This window comes from Arabidopsis thaliana, chromosome 3, assembly GCF_000001735.4.
Source record: "Arabidopsis thaliana chromosome 3, partial sequence".
In the NCBI taxonomy this organism is placed as follows: Eukaryota; Viridiplantae; Streptophyta; class Magnoliopsida; order Brassicales; family Brassicaceae; genus Arabidopsis; species Arabidopsis thaliana.
The window spans coordinates 18,980,143-19,000,335 of NC_003074.8; the positions used below are offsets into that span (position 1 = coordinate 18,980,143).

General features: G+C 38.2%; 5 protein-coding genes and 1 non-coding gene across 9 annotated transcripts; 3 read left to right on the plus strand and 3 right to left on the minus strand.

The window, feature by feature from the left end:
* Window positions 1-74: 74 nt before the first annotated feature.
* Window positions 75-2,265, minus strand: AT3G51100 (altered inheritance of mitochondria protein). 3 transcript variants are annotated; one of them, NM_114970.5, is made up of 5 exons: window positions 1,852-2,265; window positions 1,337-1,506; window positions 968-1,037; window positions 783-876; window positions 75-509 (listed from the first exon to the last, which is right to left on the minus strand). In NM_114970.5, the coding sequence occupies exons 1-5, from the start codon at window positions 2,030-2,032 to the stop codon at window positions 389-391; spliced, it is 636 nt and encodes a 211-aa protein (NP_190679.1). In that variant the 5' UTR covers window positions 2,033-2,265; the 3' UTR covers window positions 75-388. The 3 variants fall into 3 exon arrangements, with proteins under 3 accessions (NP_190679.1, NP_001118816.1, NP_974409.1); NM_001125344.1 differs by having other exon boundaries at window positions 121-509; window positions 1,337-1,476; window positions 1,852-2,149; NM_202680.3 differs by having other exon boundaries at window positions 489-876; window positions 1,852-2,149.
* Window positions 2,266-3,483: 1,218 nt separating this feature from the next.
* AT3G51110 (Tetratricopeptide repeat (TPR)-like superfamily protein) lies at window positions 3,484-5,727 on the plus strand. Its single transcript, NM_114971.2, has one exon. The coding sequence runs from the start codon at window positions 3,569-3,571 to the stop codon at window positions 4,808-4,810; it is 1,242 nt and encodes a 413-aa protein (NP_566944.1). The 5' UTR covers window positions 3,484-3,568; the 3' UTR covers window positions 4,811-5,727.
* A 156-nt stretch (window positions 5,728-5,883) lies between these two features.
* Window positions 5,884-11,932, minus strand: AT3G51120 (zinc finger CCCH domain-containing protein 44; the record flags this gene model as incomplete). The annotated part of the gene is made up of 11 exons (NM_001339490.1): window positions 11,362-11,932; window positions 10,959-11,038; window positions 10,627-10,814; window positions 9,181-10,054; window positions 8,938-9,065; window positions 8,726-8,785; window positions 8,592-8,642; window positions 8,411-8,481; window positions 8,006-8,157; window positions 7,727-7,899; window positions 5,884-7,641 (listed from the first exon to the last, which is right to left on the minus strand). Exons 1-11 carry the CDS (start codon window positions 11,742-11,744, stop codon window positions 5,884-5,886), a joined length of 3,918 nt encoding a protein of 1,305 aa, NP_001319721.1. The 5' UTR covers window positions 11,745-11,932.
* Window positions 11,933-13,883: 1,951 nt separating this feature from the next.
* AT3G51130 (uncharacterized protein) lies at window positions 13,884-17,448 on the plus strand. The gene is made up of 15 exons (NM_114973.3): window positions 13,884-14,206; window positions 14,516-14,598; window positions 14,694-14,768; window positions 14,954-15,021; window positions 15,101-15,206; window positions 15,296-15,356; window positions 15,451-15,617; window positions 15,739-15,801; window positions 15,874-15,921; window positions 16,073-16,186; window positions 16,262-16,352; window positions 16,456-16,529; window positions 16,784-16,888; window positions 16,991-17,056; window positions 17,206-17,448. Exons 1-14 carry the CDS (start codon window positions 14,077-14,079, stop codon window positions 17,036-17,038), a joined length of 1,233 nt encoding a protein of 410 aa, NP_566945.1. The 5' UTR covers window positions 13,884-14,076; the 3' UTR covers window positions 17,039-17,056; window positions 17,206-17,448.
* A 9-nt stretch (window positions 17,449-17,457) lies between these two features.
* On the plus strand, window positions 17,458-19,762 carry AT3G51140 (DnaJ (DUF3353); the record flags this gene model as incomplete). Of its 2 annotated transcripts, NM_114974.4 has the most annotated exons (5): window positions 17,458-17,746; window positions 17,997-18,188; window positions 18,278-18,369; window positions 18,617-19,061; window positions 19,145-19,762. In NM_114974.4, the coding sequence occupies 4 exons, from the start codon at window positions 18,040-18,042 to the stop codon at window positions 19,293-19,295; spliced, it is 837 nt and encodes a 278-aa protein (NP_566946.1). In that variant the 3' UTR covers window positions 19,296-19,762. The 2 variants fall into 2 exon arrangements, with proteins under 2 accessions (NP_566946.1, NP_001327200.1); NM_001339491.1 differs by lacking the exon at window positions 17,458-17,746 and having other exon boundaries at window positions 18,040-18,188; window positions 18,617-19,762.
* AT3G51135 lies at window positions 17,501-17,573 on the minus strand. The gene has a single exon. It is a non-coding gene; the product is annotated as a tRNA-Glu (tRNA).
* Window positions 19,763-20,193: the final 431 nt, after the last annotated feature.

Below are 20,193 nucleotides of genomic sequence, written 5' to 3' on the forward strand. Positions count from 1 at the left end.
AACACAAATATCTACAAGTTTGATATGTTAGCATTTGTGTAAAGAACAGAGAATCTATGAGTAAATGTTGTAAAGCAGAGTTCATATTTTATGTTTAGTCTTCACCATGAAGAACAAAGTCTTAGAAATGTTTTGATATTTCATATGTAATAAAAGTGAACCTCATTGGGATATGAATATTATCAGTAAACCAGAACTGAGGAAGGTGTACATATTACTTTGGGACATGGCCTGCTTAAACAAATCATACAGCCATTTTTTTTGTTGATTTTATTATTTTGATGATTCAAGAGAATCCAAAAAAGTGTCAAATAAGATTTCATATCCTGTCGTCTGTCGGTCATTTTTTTTGGGTTTGTTGTCTCCACATCTAATGTAAAAAGTTTCTTTATTTTGGTCGCTTGCGATATGGGTCCAAGGAATCATCCACAGTTTCTTTCACATAGTTACCAACTCTCTTCATGTTCTTCATCACCCCTGCTGCAACCAGGTTTGCGTTTCTTGTGAACCTGATACATTCCCACGGAATTTAATATTGTGTGTTATAAACAATGCTCATTTCATGACTCACATACAACAATGCACGCTTTATGGTAGATAAGACTGATTAGTTTGACTAAACTACTGCAGATCCAAGAGTTGTACAAGGATCAAACTTTAAGGTTTGTATTCACGTACAATCAATTAGGCAGTCAAGTGAAATACCAATGCCATTACCCATTAAGCTACAACAAGTCAAATCTTAAAGCTATCTCCAGCGAAAGCAAAAGCTCTTTGCTTACCTGGTTAAGAAGCCGTTTTCTGTGTTTGTGGCAGTGGCAGTGGCAGAGGCTGGTTTATTGTTCTGGTGCTGAGGCACAGGCACCTCCCGAGAATCTAGAGAATAGGAAAAAAAAATGATGAGCACATAAGAGGTAAGACTCGTTTCATTGTTGTAAACTGGTGAATGAGAGCAGCTTCGGTGTACCTTTTCTATTTTGGACACGGGCTGGAACAGATGAAGTATTGCCAGAAGCTGCTCTTCTATCTGCTAATATCTGCAATGAACATAACAAAGTTCAATGGAGAAAATAGAGATTGCAGACAGCACCAAGTCGACCATATTCTTTCTTTAATGCCAGTGAAGTTTATCAAGTTCTTCTAGATATATTCCAGTTTTTGCAGAAGTTGATAACGTCTTCTAAATTATGCATAAAGCAAACTAAAAAGATTGACCAGACTGCCTCACCAAACCGATTCAATTGATAGTAAGCTTAAGATGAAAGTCCATGGGCGTAATATGTAACTTTCAAAGCAATGTAATGGATTTTCGAGAAAAGTGTTACGAGCGACAAACCTCAAGACCGACACAAACGGGAAGTTGAGTCTTTGTATGTTGCTTAATGGCAGATGAGTCTTTATCAGTCATGTAGACGGAATAACCCAAACATCCATAGTAAAAATCAGCTAAGGTCCTTCCTTCTTTAGAAGCTTCAGCTTCAGATTGTCCAACAACATAATCAGGAACTACAAAGTTATAAAACGTCTTTAGCATATGCATAAACCATTGAAGCAGCAAAGAGAAGAACAATTGAGTTACCAAAAAAAAAAGCAAACACACACATTTCTCTTCAGTTATACAGAGCCTATGGTTTCAATTTTGAGATAACTTCTGAATTGGAATCTACCTATCAACCATTTTCGTTAATCTAAAATTGATTTCGTGGCCAATTTTGCGATAAGATAAGATTCAATTACAATAACAGAGAGCTACACGGTGGATTTTAAAACCCTAATATAGAAGAAGCGGCCATTAAAATCATCAATCAAAGGGGAAATTGGAGCTTTCGATGACTCAAAAAAGACGAATACCTTGACGGAGAGTACGAGGGATTCCGACGCAGCGAGGGTTCTTAGACTTGGATTTGAGAGTGGAAGAGTAATATAAATAGCCTTTGCACGATCTTCCTTTCTCCAGAGATCCTCTTTGTTTCTGTTCTGGTTTCTCTTCCATTACCGTCCTCGTTACTTCTTCGCTCGAGCCTTCGTTCATCGCGGAACTTGTCTATCTCTCTCTCTCCCTTTCGTTTCTTCTTCGAAATCTCTAGCTCTACCTTGCCCCGGGAAAGAAACCGGAACCGATTAGTCGAATTGGTCCGATCCGAAAAATATCCAAACCGAACCCGAACCAGTTTTTAGAAATAATCGAATAGGTCCTAAAAATCCCTACCAAAAATTCCGTAACCGAAACTGAACCCAGTATCCATGAGTAGCGGAATATATCGGAAGTACCGATATAGATTTAACAATAAGAAAAATGTCGTTAAATAATTAGTTCATCATTTTTATTGGTTTTTTATTGGTTTAAAGCATGAATTCTAAAATTAATAATTTAATTTTTTAATTTTATGTTGATATTTAATTTAATCTTGAATTTTTGTTGAGTAAGCCAATTAAAAAACATAGTTAAAAATTTCCCAAATCATAAACTCTAGATCCAAAAACCGATTTATTTAATAAAAAGTTTCACTGACATTTTAAAAAAAAAGAAGTCTCTTGTAGCTTTGGAATAAGAGTAAAATAAAAATTAAGACAAAATTTTCATTTTACAATTAACTCACCTTTTAATTGATTTATTTATATAGAAATAATTTCTGTTTAATACTGAAATCGACCGTTTTTTGTTTAATTCTTCTTCTTTATTTTTTTTCTTTTTTTCAATATTTTCATCAATTTGATCTTTGTACACCTCCGTTTTAATTCTAAATTTCTCGGCGCAGAAAATTACCGGCAAATTTCACGGAGAAACCTCACCGACGAAGCAAAGTTATGACGGGCAAGGCTTTCCAATTTTTGTTTAGACTAAATCTTGTCTTTCCAATTTTTTCAGGTGTTGATCCCAAAAGCGAAACTAATTGGTTACACAAGAACTGATCCTTTCCATAAGGAATGTATAGAAACAGCAACAAGAATTGTTTGGTTTCCGATTCTGAGGTCAGCTAAGTTAAATGAGCTTGCTAGTGTCTTGCCAGCAAGACTCGAGATTCAATGGTACAAAGACCGTTGTGATGCATCAGAAGAGCATGCAGCTAGGTTACTACGATTTCTTCAAACGATATTCGTTGAAGAGAGACTTCAAAGTGAACATAAGTCGCATAAGACTAGCTAAGTTTTGGGACAAAGTGATTAAAATGGTGGAGACGAATGAGTTACCTTCTGATTTTCATTTAGGAAAGAATCAAAGAAATGAATTTACGCATCTCAACATTCCTTATGGGAAAAAGAACTACTTCTGCAACAACTATAGTTCTCTTCTTATGTTGGGCCTTATACAAAAACACTTCAACAGTTTGAGCCTTGAACATAACCGATGGCCCAGTTGACAAAATATAAACCCATTTAGCAAATAAAAAAATGGAAAACATAATTTACAGAAAAAAAGAATGAGATAATATCAAATTGATTTCGGAAAAAGGAAAAAGGAAAATTAGCAGATTGGTAATTAAGTTTGGCTATAAATAATAATTAGAGAAGAAAGAAAATTGAGTTGAAACGAAGTAATTAGAGAAGAAAGAAAGAGACGAAGAAGATGATGATGATTCCAAGGATGGTTAAGAACAAAACCCCTGCTCCGGTTCAAATCACGGCGGAGCAGGTTTTGAAGGAGGCGAGAGAGAGAGAGGACAGTCGCATCCTGCGGCCGCCTAAACAGAAGATCACAGATTCGGATGAGCTTGCCGAGTACAGACTCCGACGTCGGAAGGAGTTTGAGGACCAGATCCGCGGCGCAAAAACGAACTCACAAGTTTGGGTGAGGTATGCTGATTGGGAAGAGTCTCAGAAGGATCACGATCGTGCTCGGAGCGTGTGGGAACGAGCTTTGGAAGACGAGAGTTACAGGAACCATACGCTCTGGCTCAAATACGCAGAGTTCGAGATGAGGAACAAATCCGTCAACCATGCGAGGAACGTTTGGGATCGAGCCGTGAAGATTCTACCTCGCGTGGACCAGTTTTGGTATAAGTATATTCACATGGAGGAGATACTTGGTAATATCGACGGAGCTAGAAAGATTTTTGAACGGTGGATGGATTGGTCACCAGATCAACAAGCTTGGCTCTGTTTTATCAAATTCGAACTTAGGTATAACGAAATCGAACGGTCAAGATCGATTTACGAGAGATTTGTGCTTTGCCATCCTAAAGCTTCTTCCTTTATTCGATACGCAAAGTTTGAGATGAAGAACAGTCAAGTTTCGCTTGCGAGGATTGTGTACGAACGCGCCATTGAGATGCTTAAAGACGTCGAAGAAGAAGCTGAGATGATCTTTGTGGCCTTTGCTGAGTTTGAAGAACTATGTAAAGAAGTGGAACGGGCTAGGTTTCTTTACAAGTATGCTCTTGATCATATCCCTAAAGGAAGAGCTGAGGATTTGTACAAGAAGTTTGTGGCGTTTGAGAAGCAGTATGGGAATAAGGAAGGTATTGATGATGCCATTGTTGGCAGGAGAAAGTTACAGTATGAAGGTGAAGTGAGGAAGAACCCTTTGAACTACGATTCTTGGTTCGATTACATTAGCTTAGAGGAGACTTTGGGGGATAAAGATAGGATCAGAGAAGTCTATGAGAGGGCTATTGCTAATGTTCCACTCGCTGAGGAGAAACGATACTGGCAGAGATATATCTACTTGTGGATTGATTATGCACTGTTTGAAGAGATTCTAGCTGAAGACGTGGAGCGTACTCGAGCTGTGTACAGAGAATGCCTCAATCTTATCCCCTCACTCCAAATTCTCTTTTGCCAAGATATGGTTGCTCGCTGCACAGTTTGAGATCAGGCAATTGAATCTCTCGGGTGCTCGGCGGATACTAGGAAACGCCATTGGCAAAGCTCCAAAGCATAAGATTTTCAAGAAATACATTGAGATTGAACTCCACTTGGGAAACATAGATAGATGTAGAAAGCTGTATGCGCGGTATCTTGAATGGTCTCCTGAGAGTTGCTATGCTTGGACCAAGTTTGCTGAGTTTGAGAGGTCTCTTGCTGAAACAGAACGAGCTAGAGCTATTTTTGAGCTTGCAATATCTCAGCCTGTTCTTGACACCCCCGAGCTGCTATGGGGCATACATTGACTTTGAGATATCACTAGGGGAATTAGAGAGGACACGAGCTTTATATGAGCGACTCTTGGACCGTACAAAGCATTACAAGGTGTGGCTTAGTTTTGCAAAGTTTGAAGCTTCTGCTGCTCAAGGCCAAGAAGATACTATTGAACATGCCAGAGCAGTTTTCGATAGAGCCAACACATACTACAAAGAGTCGAAACCGGAGCTCAAGGAAGAACGAGCTAACCTGTTGGAAGATTGGCTGAACATGGAGGCTAGCTTTGGTGATGTTAGTGCTGTTCAATCGAAGCTCCCCAAGAAGCTCAAGAAGAGAATGCCAATCACTAGAGAAGACGGTGAGACAGAGTATGAAGAGTACATTGATTACTTCTTCCCTGAAGAATCACAGACGATGAATCTCAAGATTCTTGAAGCTGCTCATAAATGGAAGAAGCAGAAGGTCGATGCTTTCTGAGGAGTATTACTATTAACGTTTCCTTAGTGTTGTTATATATCAAAACTTAGATAAACTTTTGTTTTCTTACTTCTCTCTGTACATTCTCACTTATCTGTTTGATTTAGCATTTAGCATTCACTTTTATTATCCAAGCAAATTCAAATCGTTATCTGTTTTTTGTTTCTGAGGAATCGAGCTAAATAACTTGATAGAAGTGAAAACCTAGTTGTTTAATTACTTAAACATGCCGCTTATATGGGTACAGAAACTTTTGTGTAACAAAAAAGGAGATTCGAGATGTGGTAAATAAACAAATAAATACAAAATACAAGAAATGAAAATTCAGGGGTGCCAAAAACTACAAGATGCACCTCTTTTGCAGTATCCACTCTCATAGAATTTACATATTTTCAGCCCTTTGGGCGGATGGGCTGCATACGAACCTGATCCATGGTCATACCCATGGCTATTGCTGTATGGCCATTGCCGGTTATTATGACTGTTGTTGAAGCTACTGTTGTGACCGTTGTTCAACCACTGCCGGTCTCTGCTGTGCCCGCTGGATCTCTTTGGCTGGCTCACTCGTGGACTTCGCTCGGTGCTTCCACGGGCTGAGCTTGAGTCATGAGATGATAATGATCTAGGGCTTGGTTCCGAACTTACTCCCAAAACAGATTTAGGAAGCCTCTCGACCGTTCCAGCTTCAACTGTGGTTTCTGATCCTAGTCTGAGAGCCGTTGTCGTTAGAGTCAGGTCGTGACTTATTGCAGTTGGCGGTGGCGGTGGCGGTGCAAAAAGCAGGAGCTCTGGACCAGCAGTTCCGCAGTGGCTGAAGGGAGTATTGTCTTTTGCTTCTGTAAGCATTGAGCTTTTCCCGGCAGAGACATTGTCGAGGATACTCGTCTGAGAGACATCCAATCTACATGTTTCAGGTGTGAGAGACATGCGTGCCACAGGGTTAAAGAAATCTTTTTCGGGCCCTTTCAAATCATCGTCATCATCACAGTGAAATGTCGAGGTGGGTGAAGAGGGTAAACCGTTCTGCTCCATTGCTTCAACTTCAGCTAATAGATCTGAAACTGATTCATCACACTCGTCGGGGTCAGCCACAATGGCCGGCCACCCAGATGCTTGAGCCACTTGGGTGTTGTCTGAAGTCTGAGTAGCTGTGGCGTGATCAGCTGCCAACTCAATTGGCTTTACAGACGGTGCAGCTAAAACAACAGTATTCTGCTGAATTACTTGAGGAAGCTGTCCTCCAGTAACCACAACACTTGAAGTGGTAGTAGCAGCATCGGTTGTACTTGTGGTTGTGGTGCTCCAAGTGACACCAGATGGCCCTTTGACCAGAACACATGAAGACAGAGACTGGATAGTCTCCGCCGCTTGAGCTTCCAAGTCTTCAGGGCTCGACTTAGGTGTAGGACTAGGGAAATCAAGGAAATGACTTTCTTGATTCAGGTTTGGTGCATGAACAGAACCGTTTATGGAAACAGAACCACCATTTGTTTCATCCTCCAGAGTCTTAGTTGTGTTATGGTTACCATCTGCCCGCACAGTATTGTATTGATCAGTTCCTGGAGTTTCTCTTACATCAGGAGTAACAACGTGTCCAGGAACCACAGAGATCGACGCCGGACAACTAACTTGAGGCTGGGGACGAACAGAATTACCATCCTCAACTTTTCCAGAGCAAGCTACAAGAGCCACAACTTGTTTCTCTTTAGGATCGTTAGAATGGGCAGTGACAGTAGAGGAGGAAGAGGAGGTTGCACTGGTGTTAACTGGCATCTGGTTCTTCTGAAGACAGTTCACATCCGCGCCAGTGCGGCCAGAATCGTGTGGAGACGGTTTTAGTTCTTGGGGAAGCGAAGAAGAACTCGGCAAAGTAGTTGCTTTATCAAACCGTCCAGCAAGAGCATCAGTCAGAAGCACAGACTCGTCTTGGTTCTCATGCGCTCTCCATATCCTAAGATAAGGGGGAAAATGGCCACTAGATTTCCATCTACGGAGCTGCACCATAGAAAACGGTCCCTGGGTCTTTCCTGTTGGATCTCGATAATGCCATATTTCACTCTCCTCGTCATCTTTACCAGTTTCCTGCAGTACGCAGAAATTTACATGACGTGAAGTCAAAATAGAAATTATGAAAGGTTACGTTGCAAATGTAGGAGGTATGTCAAACCTGGATATTTGATGAGTTATTGTGGACCTTAGAACAATCATCTTTATCAGCATGTACGTTATTTCTGCTTCGCAAAATTGGTGCATCATATTTTTTCTGCACATTATTTCCCACGTTGTTCAAGTTAACCCCTTTATTCTGTGGACCTTTACTTTGTGCCTTTACGTGATTATCTGCAATTAAAAAACGTAGAAGATTGTAAATAGCATCCAACAATCAGGAATCTTCGATAAGATAATGAACAAGTAGCTGTTCACATCCTAGGTTAAGGTGGGAGACCTTGTTTCCTTGTACCCAACCCTGCATCTTCTGATAATGCATGACTTGGATCCATGCTTGGATCTGTATGAACTTCTGGGACTTCCTGCAGAAGCCGCTGACGTTCCTCAGGTGATTTTAGAAGCTCCAGCTTTTCTACACATTCTCTAAGCGTGGGAGATAGTTAAGAAATAGTTGCTAAATCAAGTATTAAGTCCACGCAATCAATGTCAAAGTCTAAATGGGAAGACCGAGGTACACTACTCAATGTGAATTATTCTTTGCGCTTATGAGCAGCATGGTCACCTCTTCAATGAATTATTTCATCAACGACTCATTAAAATTTTCTATATCAAGCACATTTGCAGAGAGATATAGTGTAAGCGAAGTGCAACAAATATAGTATAGCAATCTCAAAAAGGATATTCCTTTCTATGCCCCTTCTCACTTGCCCGATCACGGAGATGGTTGAGCTTTAATATCTCAGCTTCCAGAGCCTACATCAACAAAACATCAATAAGAAACACGGTAGAGGGCAATAAAGAACTATTATAATGAGGATCTTAGTATTTCTATGAAAGATATTTGCTCTTTTTAATGAACCTACCTCATTGATTCTCATGGCTTGCAGTGTTGCTGCCGTCTTCAAGATGTCAACCTAACACAAAAAAAAAAACATGTTTCCAAATTAGGTAACATATACAATTTCAGGACAAGAAGATATCATGTGCGCATTCCTACCACAGTCAAACGTTTATTGAGGCCACATTTTATGCTCTGGCGCAGCCGTTTGCACTCATCCTGAAACCACGGTTATACGTACATTAAAAATAAAAACTGAAACGTATTTACTAGATCTTACTTATTAGCTGATGGGTTTCTAACTCTTTCTTCACAAGCAGAGAATGAGAGAAAGGTAGAGAAATCAATATTTCAGATAGAACTATACTCACCTCTGTGATATTCTGGTCTGATAATTGATCAATCGAGATGACTTCTCTCTTGTCTAAATTCAGTATTTCAAGCATAACATCTGTAGTCTTTGCGCCAAGTTGGTAGGATGCTATTGCCTTGCTTGTACCTGTTGAATAACCACAAAATCAGCTGAGATCTTACTATTAAAACATTTGGGTAACTAATATTCCATTTTCCTTTCTATCCTCAACAAAGCACTAATATGACCATTAATCAAGTACCTACAACTTGAACAAGCCTGTGAATATCCAGCTTCTGGTCGCTGCCAGATACCTTGATTCTCAAAATTGTGCCTACCACCTTTTCGTCAACTTTGTTGATATCATCAAGAAGAGACTCCAAAAATTTACGTCTCAAATAAATCAGGTTGATATTGTGAACATCAATGGCTGCGTATGCATCCAGATTTTCATTTTGTACTCTGCCATCAGTTTTCCTACGCATCTTCCGTCTTCTATCCCTGACCATTGGATCATGAACACTATCCTCCTCTATTTGGCTAGGTACAGCATGAGTAGTTTCACCATTCGTGGTCTTAGCGCCTTTCGGTTTCTCTTGAATAAGGACATGAGACTCTAGAAGCTTAAGCATTTCAAAGTGACCCACTCGCTGTTTTCCAAACAACTTCACAAGCATCTGGTCACAAAGAACTTGAGACTTCTGAAGAGGATCCCTAAGATTTTTTTTCTTGATATAGTCAAGCAGAAGACCCTGCACGTCAAACTGAGATAGAACAGATGTATCGCCATTTTTCATGAACGACACAAACTCGAGGAGTTCTTTTGTTGCCCAGCTCGTATCTCCAGGAGCCTTCTTTAGGATATTACTTGGATTTTTGCCATCCAACTTGTTGGGTAAGGTAGGGGAATCACTGGTCCTTCTTCTTTTTGTTCCATTTACTGCTACATCTAAAGCTCTGTTATTGGTATGATCATTTTGTGACTCCACTTTGGGAGCAGTGTTAGGAACCTCCTTCCAAGGATTATTTGCTCTAGTAAGCTCATCAACAGTTAGAGACAGCTCTTCCTTCAGGCAAAGCCAATATACCTTGAATAGATACTCCCAACTAAGCTTGTCATCGAAATCCACCTTAACCTACAAAACAAGAAAAACATTTATGAGCTACATACATTATGATAGAGTAAAGAGGATAATTTAAAAGAACAACACTCAACTTTCTTAAAATACTGAAGATATACAAGTTTCCCTCCCAAAACAAGAGTGACCCTTGTCTTTCAGTTTCACCCGATTGTTTCAAAAACCCAACATACCCTACTGCTCTTGAATTATTACAGAGGAAGCTCATGGCTAACATCTTTGGAAAACTCTCATCCTTTCACGTAATACATGAAATCAATCAACCCCGAATCTCTAAATATTCATGATTTTAACTTGCGATTGATTGCTATCATCTTACCTATTGTGTCGAGATCATAGTGCATGGCAACACTACGAGGGATTAGAATCGGGTTAACATAAATAGAAACCCTTGGTTGCTTAATATAGAACAAGCAAAGAGACGTAAAGCCCAAACAAGACTCAAATCAACAAACTATATTCTTCTTAAGGAAACTGTGGCAGGTTGGTAAAAATAATCGGCACCCAAGCAAATTTTGCGGCTAAAACAGTACTAAATGAAAACTATAGATTGTGAAGGATTGTCTTACCGCTTCATTATCTCCTTGAGCAATATTCTCAATCAGCATTATAGGCTTAATACATGTGCCACAAAGACCCATGTTACCTCTCACAATCACATAGTCAGCATCTTTAATGCACCGCTTACAAACAGAAAAAGTGCATGTATAACACATGTAACTGGAAGCTTTTTGGCATGTACCACATATGTGCCACCCTGAAATGAATGAACGAAACATCAGATTTCGAAGGATGTTCACGTCATCATGTAAGAGATGTGAAATAACGACATGTCAGAACAATCAGCCTCTAGATTGCTGACAGCAACATAGTAACATCTATGATGGACTATACGACATACCACAATTCCATTTGGCCGTTGTTCGAAAGAATGCCTCATCTCTCTTAATACAAGCTGGATGGTATGCCTTGGGGCAATTCCTGAATGGACAAACAAAGCCATCAAAAACTTATCAATAACTCGAACCTCGATTCTTAAACCTCCATAGATAGCTATTTTTAACATTACCCTCTTGCTTGTTTAGAAATTGAGTAGCTCTAACCTATGAGCATTAACCAACGCATAATCGATACTTAGAATCTCGATAATGAGATACAGAACATAATAGAATATCCAAAAAAAAACTACGAAATTAAGCTCTTCTTCGTTGTGAACCAACTAAAACATATGGCAAGGCTCTAATCTCCCACTAGAGCATACTATCTAACAGAATTATTATCACTATAAGCTAACAATCACTTACCGGCGATCACAGAGAACAAGGTCTCCACCGTCGAAGCAAATAAAGCAAACATCTTCTTCCTTGTCTTCCTTCTTCGGCGGCGGTGGGGGTGGACGAATATGCAACGGCGTATTAGCCTGTGCCCTTGGAGGCCTCCCCCGTTTTCGTTTTATTGGGGCAGCTTCATCAATAACTTTAACCTCTTGCTCATTGGACATAGGCACAGCAACCGCCCCAGCAACCGTGGAGGCAGGTACAGAGAGAGCAGGAACTTGGTTAACACCGATCTCTTCACATTGATCAACTCTCATAAGATCGATTCCTCTGACGGAACTCTCTTCGCGACCAGCCAAAGAAGCCAACTCCGGCACGCCTTGCTGGAGTTGCTTCTGTTGATTCTCCATGATTAGTGAAGAATTTGAAAAAATTGTGAGCAGTACTTGCAGATCAACTAGTGAAATAGAAACCCTAATCTGAGGTTCTTTGGGGATTTTGGCGATGATGAATGATGATGATGATGGAGAGAAGTATGGGTGATGTGTTTAGAAAACGAAGACTAGTGGGAAGAAAAAATCATATGGACTTTTTTTTTCTTCTTCTATTCTTTTCCACTTCTTTAGTTCTTACTTTGTTATGACCAAATGTATAACAAAAATGTTGTCACTTCTTTCTGCTTATAGAATTTTTATTATTTCAAAAATACTAGTACCAATTTCTACAGATTCCAAAAATACTATAATTTCTAGATTTCAAATTCATTTCTAAAATCTTATGTTAGATTTCCTAGCTTGGTTAAACCTTCAAATATTTATCCAAAAATAACATTTGAGTTAAGTAGATATGGAATTCCAGCTTATTAGGTAGATAGTTATTTTCTTAAAAAAACATAGGTAGACATCTATTTGTGGTGTCCAATTTAGCAAAATATATGGAGCATTTTATTTTATTATTTAAGAAAATATGATATTATGTAATATACAATGTTCATATACAATAACGTAAAATTTATCAACATCATTTAAAAATCTTACCTACGTAAAATTCCTTGGCCAAAAAATATTATATAGTATTAAAAATTCCTTGGCATATTCTTGAATGTTTTGTAAGAAAAACATGACAAGAAAAAATGTAAATTTGGTTACATTCCACGTAAAACTTCTACCTACGTAAAGTTACTTCACAAAAACTAAAAATAGAAAAGTTATTTGTATTCACTATGAATATTCTTAAATACCAACACACAACAAAGAAATCATATTCTTGTATGTTTTAATAAGAAAACTGTGATGCGAAAACAATGTAAATTTTGTTAACAGTCCACCTAAAAACCCTATATTTGTAAAGTTGCTTAGCAAAAAAAATAAAAATAAATAATAAAATAGAAAGTTATTTGCAAATAACCTTCTACAATTTGGGTAGTTACTATGATTTTTTTGTTTTTTTCAACTTGGTAGTTACTATGAATATTCTTACATATTAACAAACAACAAACAAACAAAAAAAAAAAAAAAAAAAAGAATCCAACCAAGAAATCAAGTGTGGAGGATAATAGAATTTTTTTTTGACTCAATATGTTCTAAGTTTTCACATCATTTTACGCATTTCACACAATTAGTATCCCAAGGTTGAAGAAACAAGTACCTTAAAACATCTATTTACTAAAATAAAAACATAAAATTGTAACCCAAAGGAGTGTAATCTCATAGAAATTTCATGATTTGGTCATCTATGCTTGAATAACTTCATTCGCGACACTCACATGGTATTGTAGGTAGGCTTTGTACCTTTGTTGGGCATTGTTCACGTGCATGTTAGACTTCACTTTTGTTATAAAGTTTTGAACTTTGATCTTTTTGTTTATAGTAATATATTATCCTTTTACTATTTCTAATAAAAGTATACATCGGTGATATTCGGAGTCTTACAAACTTTGGAAAAAACACATTTTCTGTTAAAACTACATTTTGTAGATTTATATTTTCTTTGAAGTTTTCAAAATTTTGTAGATGACATAGCTACTGAGATTATTGTAGTCAAAATTCAATTTATTTTCTTTTACCTTGAAGGTACTATTCAATCGAGTCAATATCTTTGATTTATGATGATGCTAAGAAGTAAAAAAAGAAACGAGCTAACAAGGAAAAAAGAGTACAATCCAACGTGAGGGAATGATTTCAGATCTCAAATTTATTTGGTTAGAGTGCTTAAATATTTGTCACCTTACAAATTAAAGATTTCTAACACACAATCTTCTCAACTAATGATGTTAACCACAAAACCGTATTAATTAAGTGTCTGCAGAACAACATCACATAATTTATGAATTATTTAACAAAACATTAAGTATATATCTCTAATTATTTTTTTGAAAAGGTGTACATTTTTAGTAACCAGAGAACAAAATTGTAATGGTAGGCAGCTAGAGCATATTTTTCATATTTGTACATTTTTACATGGTCAATTGGTCATTACTCATTAGCTTAATTGAAATTATTTCTGCCTATATAGCTTAATTTTTCGTAAATTTATTAGAGGGAGTAGGTGTTAAATTCTGATTGGTGGGGAAGTACCATCATATATGGATAGGTCAAACAACAACCCAAACCCGACCCGTGCAGCAAAAGTTTGTAAAAAGAGGAACTAAAGTGGACCCGACTTAATTCAGAACTTCAGAAATCAGAAAGCAAAAACAGAATTGTGTATTATTCTCTTCTATTCAGGAAATTGATCCAACAAATGAAAGATTACTCGAAGATCGGCGATAAACTTGTGATGCAGAGACCTAGACGACGTTTGGAAGGCACCGCCATGGGCGCCACCGTGTTCGATCTCCGTCCCGGCGTCGGCATCGGACCTTTCTCTATCGGTAATTGCGATTCTCTCAAATATCATAATTTCTGCTACTTTTCGTTAGTTTCTAGAATTCGAGAAGGAGTATCATCTACGCTGCGTCTATCGGATTTGGAAGATTGCAAATCGATTTGCGATCGGAGATTGCGTGTTGTTTTGGGAATTCTTTGAAAACATCGCGATGAAGTTTCTCGAGATTGCGTGGTTTAGATAACTGTTGGATCATCTTTAGTAATAGCAAATGCTGTGTTAGTTTTTTAGTTCTTTAGCAGACTGTTTCATCTTCCGATCAGAACCGACTAATCAAGTTGTTGTGTTGTTTCAGGAATGCCGATTTGTGAAGCATTTGCTCAAATAGAGCAGCAGCCTAACATATATGATGTTGTTCATGTTAAATACTACGACGAGGTTTGTACTAGGTCACGGATTGTATTAGATACTTCTTTTATCCAACTTATCTTCATTGTTTGTTGAGTTTTCTATGATTCCGTTGCCTCATGCAGGATCCTTTGAAACTGGATGTTGTTATTAGCTTTCCAGATCATGGGTTTCATCTTCGATTTGATCCCTGGTCTCAGGTACAATTCTTTCCTAGATGATACTGTGGACCTATGGCTTTTGCATGTGTATGATTAAACCAACTTCACTGCTTTACAAACTTTTGTTTTCAACTATTCAAGAGTGGAAAGCAATTTAGTGTATCGCTATATAACTAGTTTTAACTGGAATAAACTTAGCTTTTGTTCTTCCAATTTGTTTGCAGAGGTTACGGCTTGTTGAAATATTTGATGTCAAGCGGCTTCAGATGCGCTACGCCACTTCTATGATTGGGTGAGTCGAATGGGATCAATTTTTTTGGCTTTGGTGTGTAGTTTACTGTTGTAACAACTGTCTTTTGCTTTTACTTCAGGGGTCCATCAACTCTGGCAACGTTTGTGGCTGTTTATGCACTTTTTGGACCAACCTTTCCTGGGATTTATGATAAAGAAAGAGGGATTTATTCTCTGTTCTACCCGGTGAGCAAGAAATAGACAGATGGTCACATTGTTTTACCATTAATGTTTGAATTTGTTCTATCAATGTTTAATCTTTTTAACTATTGCAGGGGCTATCCTTCGAGTTTCCAATTCCAAACCAGTACACGGACTGCTGCCATGATGGAGAAGGTTTGTTCTTCTCCGGACTCCAGTGAAATTTTGTTTATATTTTTTGTCTTGTCCGATATCTAACTTCTCAGATTTTTTTTTCTCCTTTACAAAGCGGCACTACCGTTAGAGTTTCCAGATGGCACCACACCAGTAACATGCCGGGTCTCTATATATGACAACTCAAGTGACAAAAAAGTTGGTGTCGGAAAATTGATGGATAGAGCTTCTGTTCCTCCTCTACCTCCTGGCAGTCTGTATATGGAAGAAGTTCATGTCAAGGTTTGGCTTATCTTCATTTACACTCGTTCCTCTTTGTGTATTTTAATATCTCGTAGCCTAACTTAATTAGCAGTTAACCGGTTCCTTACTCTTCGCATGACTTAATTTAATATTTATGCAGCCTGGCAAGGAACTATACTTTACTGTTGGAGGCCAGCATATGCCTTTTGGTGCATCACCACAGGTAAAGTCTGTACCTTGTCTTATTTTGCTTCTTCTTTGATCTTTGGAACTAATCATTTCGTGCTTCGAGCAGGATGTATGGACTGAATTAGGTCGACCTTGTGGGATCCACCCAAAGCAGGTGATCTATACCGTATCTCTAAACTTGTTTGTATATCACGATCAGATGCTTCCATTAGCTTCTCTTACTATGTTACCTGCGTTATCTGTTACAGTTCAATACTCAACTGGACATTTGTATTTCTGCTTCTGAATTGTCCTTTGCTTTCCAGGTAGATCAAATGGTTATTCATTCTGCGTCAGATCCTCGACCAAAAACAACTATCTGTGGTGATTACTTTTACAACTATTTTACTCGTGGTTTGGACATCCTGTTTGATGGCGAGGTAGGAAACTCATCAACTAGAGTTATATGTTCCATTCGTACGTTTTCTTTATTCACAACTCTACCTTTTCTGCAGACTCACAAAGTTAAAAAGTTTGTTCTTCACACCAACTATCCGGGTCATGCTGATTTCAACTCATACATAAAGTGCAACTTTGTGATTTCGGGTACGTAATACTTATGAAGCAGCTCATGTCAGTCAATATATTCAATACTCGATATATGTTGTCTATTTTTCCAACAAACCTACGCTTTCATGTCACTTTTCAGCTGGAGCGGATGCGGCAGAAGCAAACAGAAGTGGAAACAAGATCACTCCAAGCACTAACTGGGATCAGGTCAAGGTAAATCTTCAGACCAATGTGATAAAAGCAGAACAGAAAATTGAATGAAAAACTAGTCTATGTTAGGGCTTGACCAATTGTTCGTGAGAGTTTTTACTGACGTAAAATCTCTTTACCATCCCATCATTGATGGCTCTAATTGCGTAATGGGAAGAAACTTGGGATGAAGCATTAGGAAATTGATCTGAATAGTTAAATCTGGGATCAGAACAGATTGAATGAGTCATTTCTCATGGAAATGTCTTTATGCTTAGGAAATACTCGGGGAATGTGGGCCAGCAGCTATTCAGACGCAAGGCTCAACGAGCAACCCTTTTGGATCTACATATGTGTATGGCTATCAGAATGTTGCTTTTGAGGTAATGCATTTTTGTAATAACCCTAGATTCAGTAACTTTGATCCTTGTTATATACTTGCAGACTGTTAAGTGAAACTTTATGTTGGGTTAAAATATTTGCAGGTGATGAAGAACGGTCATATAGCCACTATAACCTTGTTCCAGTCATGATGCGTATCCACCGCTGAGGTATATGCCCGTTACTAATTCTTCGTTTATGTTGAATTTGGTCGTAATGAATATTCACTGTTTGGTTTTGTAGAAAAAATGGCTCAGATTAATGTCTTGTGTTATATGCTACTTAACAAAGCTTCTTACATCAATCAATGTCTTTGTAGGGGCTCAAGATGCTATCTTCAACCAGACTCTGTAAATCTAACGTCACAAGAAGCTACGAAAACTATCGATGATACCAAAAACGACAAATGTTGTACAGTTATACATTTGTCTAGTTACTATCACCCGGGTTATAATAACAGTTATTCTGGTTATAATTCTTTTCAGACTTTATTATGACTAATTATATATCATTTATCTGTTAAAAGTTCATAAAATAGCCTCATCATTTGAGTTTTTTGCGGTATCGATAAATTTTAAGGTTTTAAAAAAAGAAATTGAAAAAACAAAAAAAAGCTCCGTCGCCGGGACTCGAACCCGGGTCTCTCGGGTGAGAGCCGAGTATCCTAACCAGCTAGACTACGACGGAATGTTGCCTACTGATGACTTAAATTTTATATAGCACACTACTGGTATAGTCGAGAAGGTTGTGCGGTATCTCTTCTATCCGTTGCGTAGCAAGGTTTTGTCTTTCGTGTATGGTTCCGGGAAGGAAAAGGGGAAGTGGATTGTTTTCATCGGCGATAAGTCTCTTCTCCTCTGGTACTTCTTCTTTCGATTCTCTTCTCTTTTGTTTCGGGTTCCACTTAGATACTCTGTAGCTGCTTTCATTTCAGAATTGGCTTTTGGTTCAATCCATTGGTAGTGCGAGAACTTGAATTCCGAAATAGTTCCGATTTCTCTTCAGATTTTGGATGTTATCTTGCTAATTGAGTTTAGAATCCATAGTAATAGTGCGATTATTGATTTAGCGGTTGTTTAGGGTTTAAGCCTGTTTTTCATTTGATTTTAGGGATTGAGGTTGGTGGTGTGAGGTAAAGCTTCGGTAGTTAGAGATGAATGCGTCCGGCTTAACTGTTACTCCGCCCAGATTTCACTTTCGATGGCGTTCTGATCGTTTTGGTACATCTCAGAGAAGCTCTCAAGCTTTTACTGTTCTTAGCAAATTGAATAATCGAAATTCCGCTTGGCCTGTTCTTAAAAGGTAGTGTTTTTTGGTTATTGTTTCATTTAGCATATGCTAGTTCTTTCTTCGTGGTTATCTGTAATGTTCTTCTCTTCGGTGTTGCGCAGTTCTCGTTTGGCGCTTCCTACACAAAGAAGAAATGCTATGATCACTCGTGCCATGAGTGCTTCCTTTGGTGATATGGCAGACGATTCAGCTGGTAATACATTCTTCTGAGCTATGCACAATTTAAGGTTATGCTTTCTAGTAATTGGCACAGACTCATAATCCTGAGTTAAGCTTGTAAACGGTGCTTTTGAGTAATTTAGTAGTTATATTTAAGTGCTTTTGAATCGAACTAGCTTTCATTAGACGAAGCAATACCTAGCTAGCAATTCAATGAAATGCGTAATTCTTGGGTTGAAAACTTGAATTCCAAACTGACTAAGCTACTTCCATTGGTTCAGCTATCTTCCCTCGGATCAATGTCAAAGACCCATATAAACGGCTTGGGATAAGCCGGATGGCCTCAGAGGATGAGATTCAAGGAGCGAGGAACTTTCTCATTCAGCAATACGCAGGGCACAAACCCAGTGTTGATGCAATCGAATCAGCTCATGACAAGATTATCATGCAGAAGTTTCATGAGAGGAAAAACCCCAAGATTGACATATCGAAAAAGGTTCGCCAAGTGAGGCAGTCCAAAGTTGTCAACTTTGTTTTCGAGAGATTCCAAACTCCTCCCAATGCAGTCCTTGTCAAAACAGCAGTCACGTTTGCAGTTCTTGGCGTTCTAACCGTTCTGTTCCCGACAGAAGAAGGACCGACCTTGCAGGTTTTGTTATCACTAATAGCTACCTTTTACTTCATCCACCAAAGGCTCCAGAAGAAGCTCTGGACTTTCCTTTACGGGTAATAAGCTGATCTTAATTGTAAAACCGTTGCTACCTACTTGATTAGAATCCACACCTGATCAGGTTGATATTTTGAAACAGAGCGGGAGCTTTCATCTTCTCGTGGCTGGTTGGGACTTTCTTGATGGTATCTGTGATCCCACCGTTCATCAAAGGACCAAGAGGTTTTGAAGTCATGTCTTCGCTCCTAAGCTATGTTTTGCTTTGGGTCGCTTCGAGTTACCTCCGGTAGCGTGCTAGCTTTTTTCTTTTCCCCGTCTTTTGGGCCAGAAATTCAAGTGTTATCTCGGATATATGAAAACACACGAACAGAGAAAAAATGCATCATTTTCATGTGACAGAGAGAGAGAGAGAGAGAGAGATATGATTTGTGGTCTTGGAGTTGTTATTTCACGGAGACCTCATTAACTTTCAAAGCTCAGTTTCCAAGTTGTGGCTACAAACAAAGAATAGTAAGAGTTGATTACGGAAATTAGTCGGATACTAGTCTGATTTCATAGGAATTAGGAAACATGGCCTCATAGCACATCATGTGCTGTCTCATACATAATAACTATGGCTGCATGATTTTGTCCATGGCCTCATTATATGTGCATGGCCCTCTTATTTATTTCTGTGTCTAATTTATGTATATCTCCACCGAAATAATAAACATTTTAGATCAAAACCATTTGTCAGCCTCACGATTAATTTTTTTCTTTCTTATCAACATAATTCTTTTTTTTTGGCAATGTACGGCCTTCCAAACTAGTGAACGTTGTAAAATTGGGCTATCATTAGAAGTTCAATAATTTGAAACGCTAAAAAGGTTGGCTAACGCAAATTTTGGTCGTTTCAAATATAAATATAAGGTTTATTTATTAATTAATCCATCTAGATGATTAACTAGATTGGTAACGACGACTAATCTTTAGACGATATTTTCATTGAACCACTTTATGTATGTTAGTAAGAAAAAGCAAATGCACATGCCTTCATGTGCTCTGCTTCACTTATCAATAGTGAACTAAAAATTCGTTAACCATACCTTAAAAACGCGAAAAATGTAAATAAATGCTTGTATAAAATAGTTGCTTGCAAAATCATATAATTTATTGTGTGGTACTGATGTGATGTACCATTAATTAAGA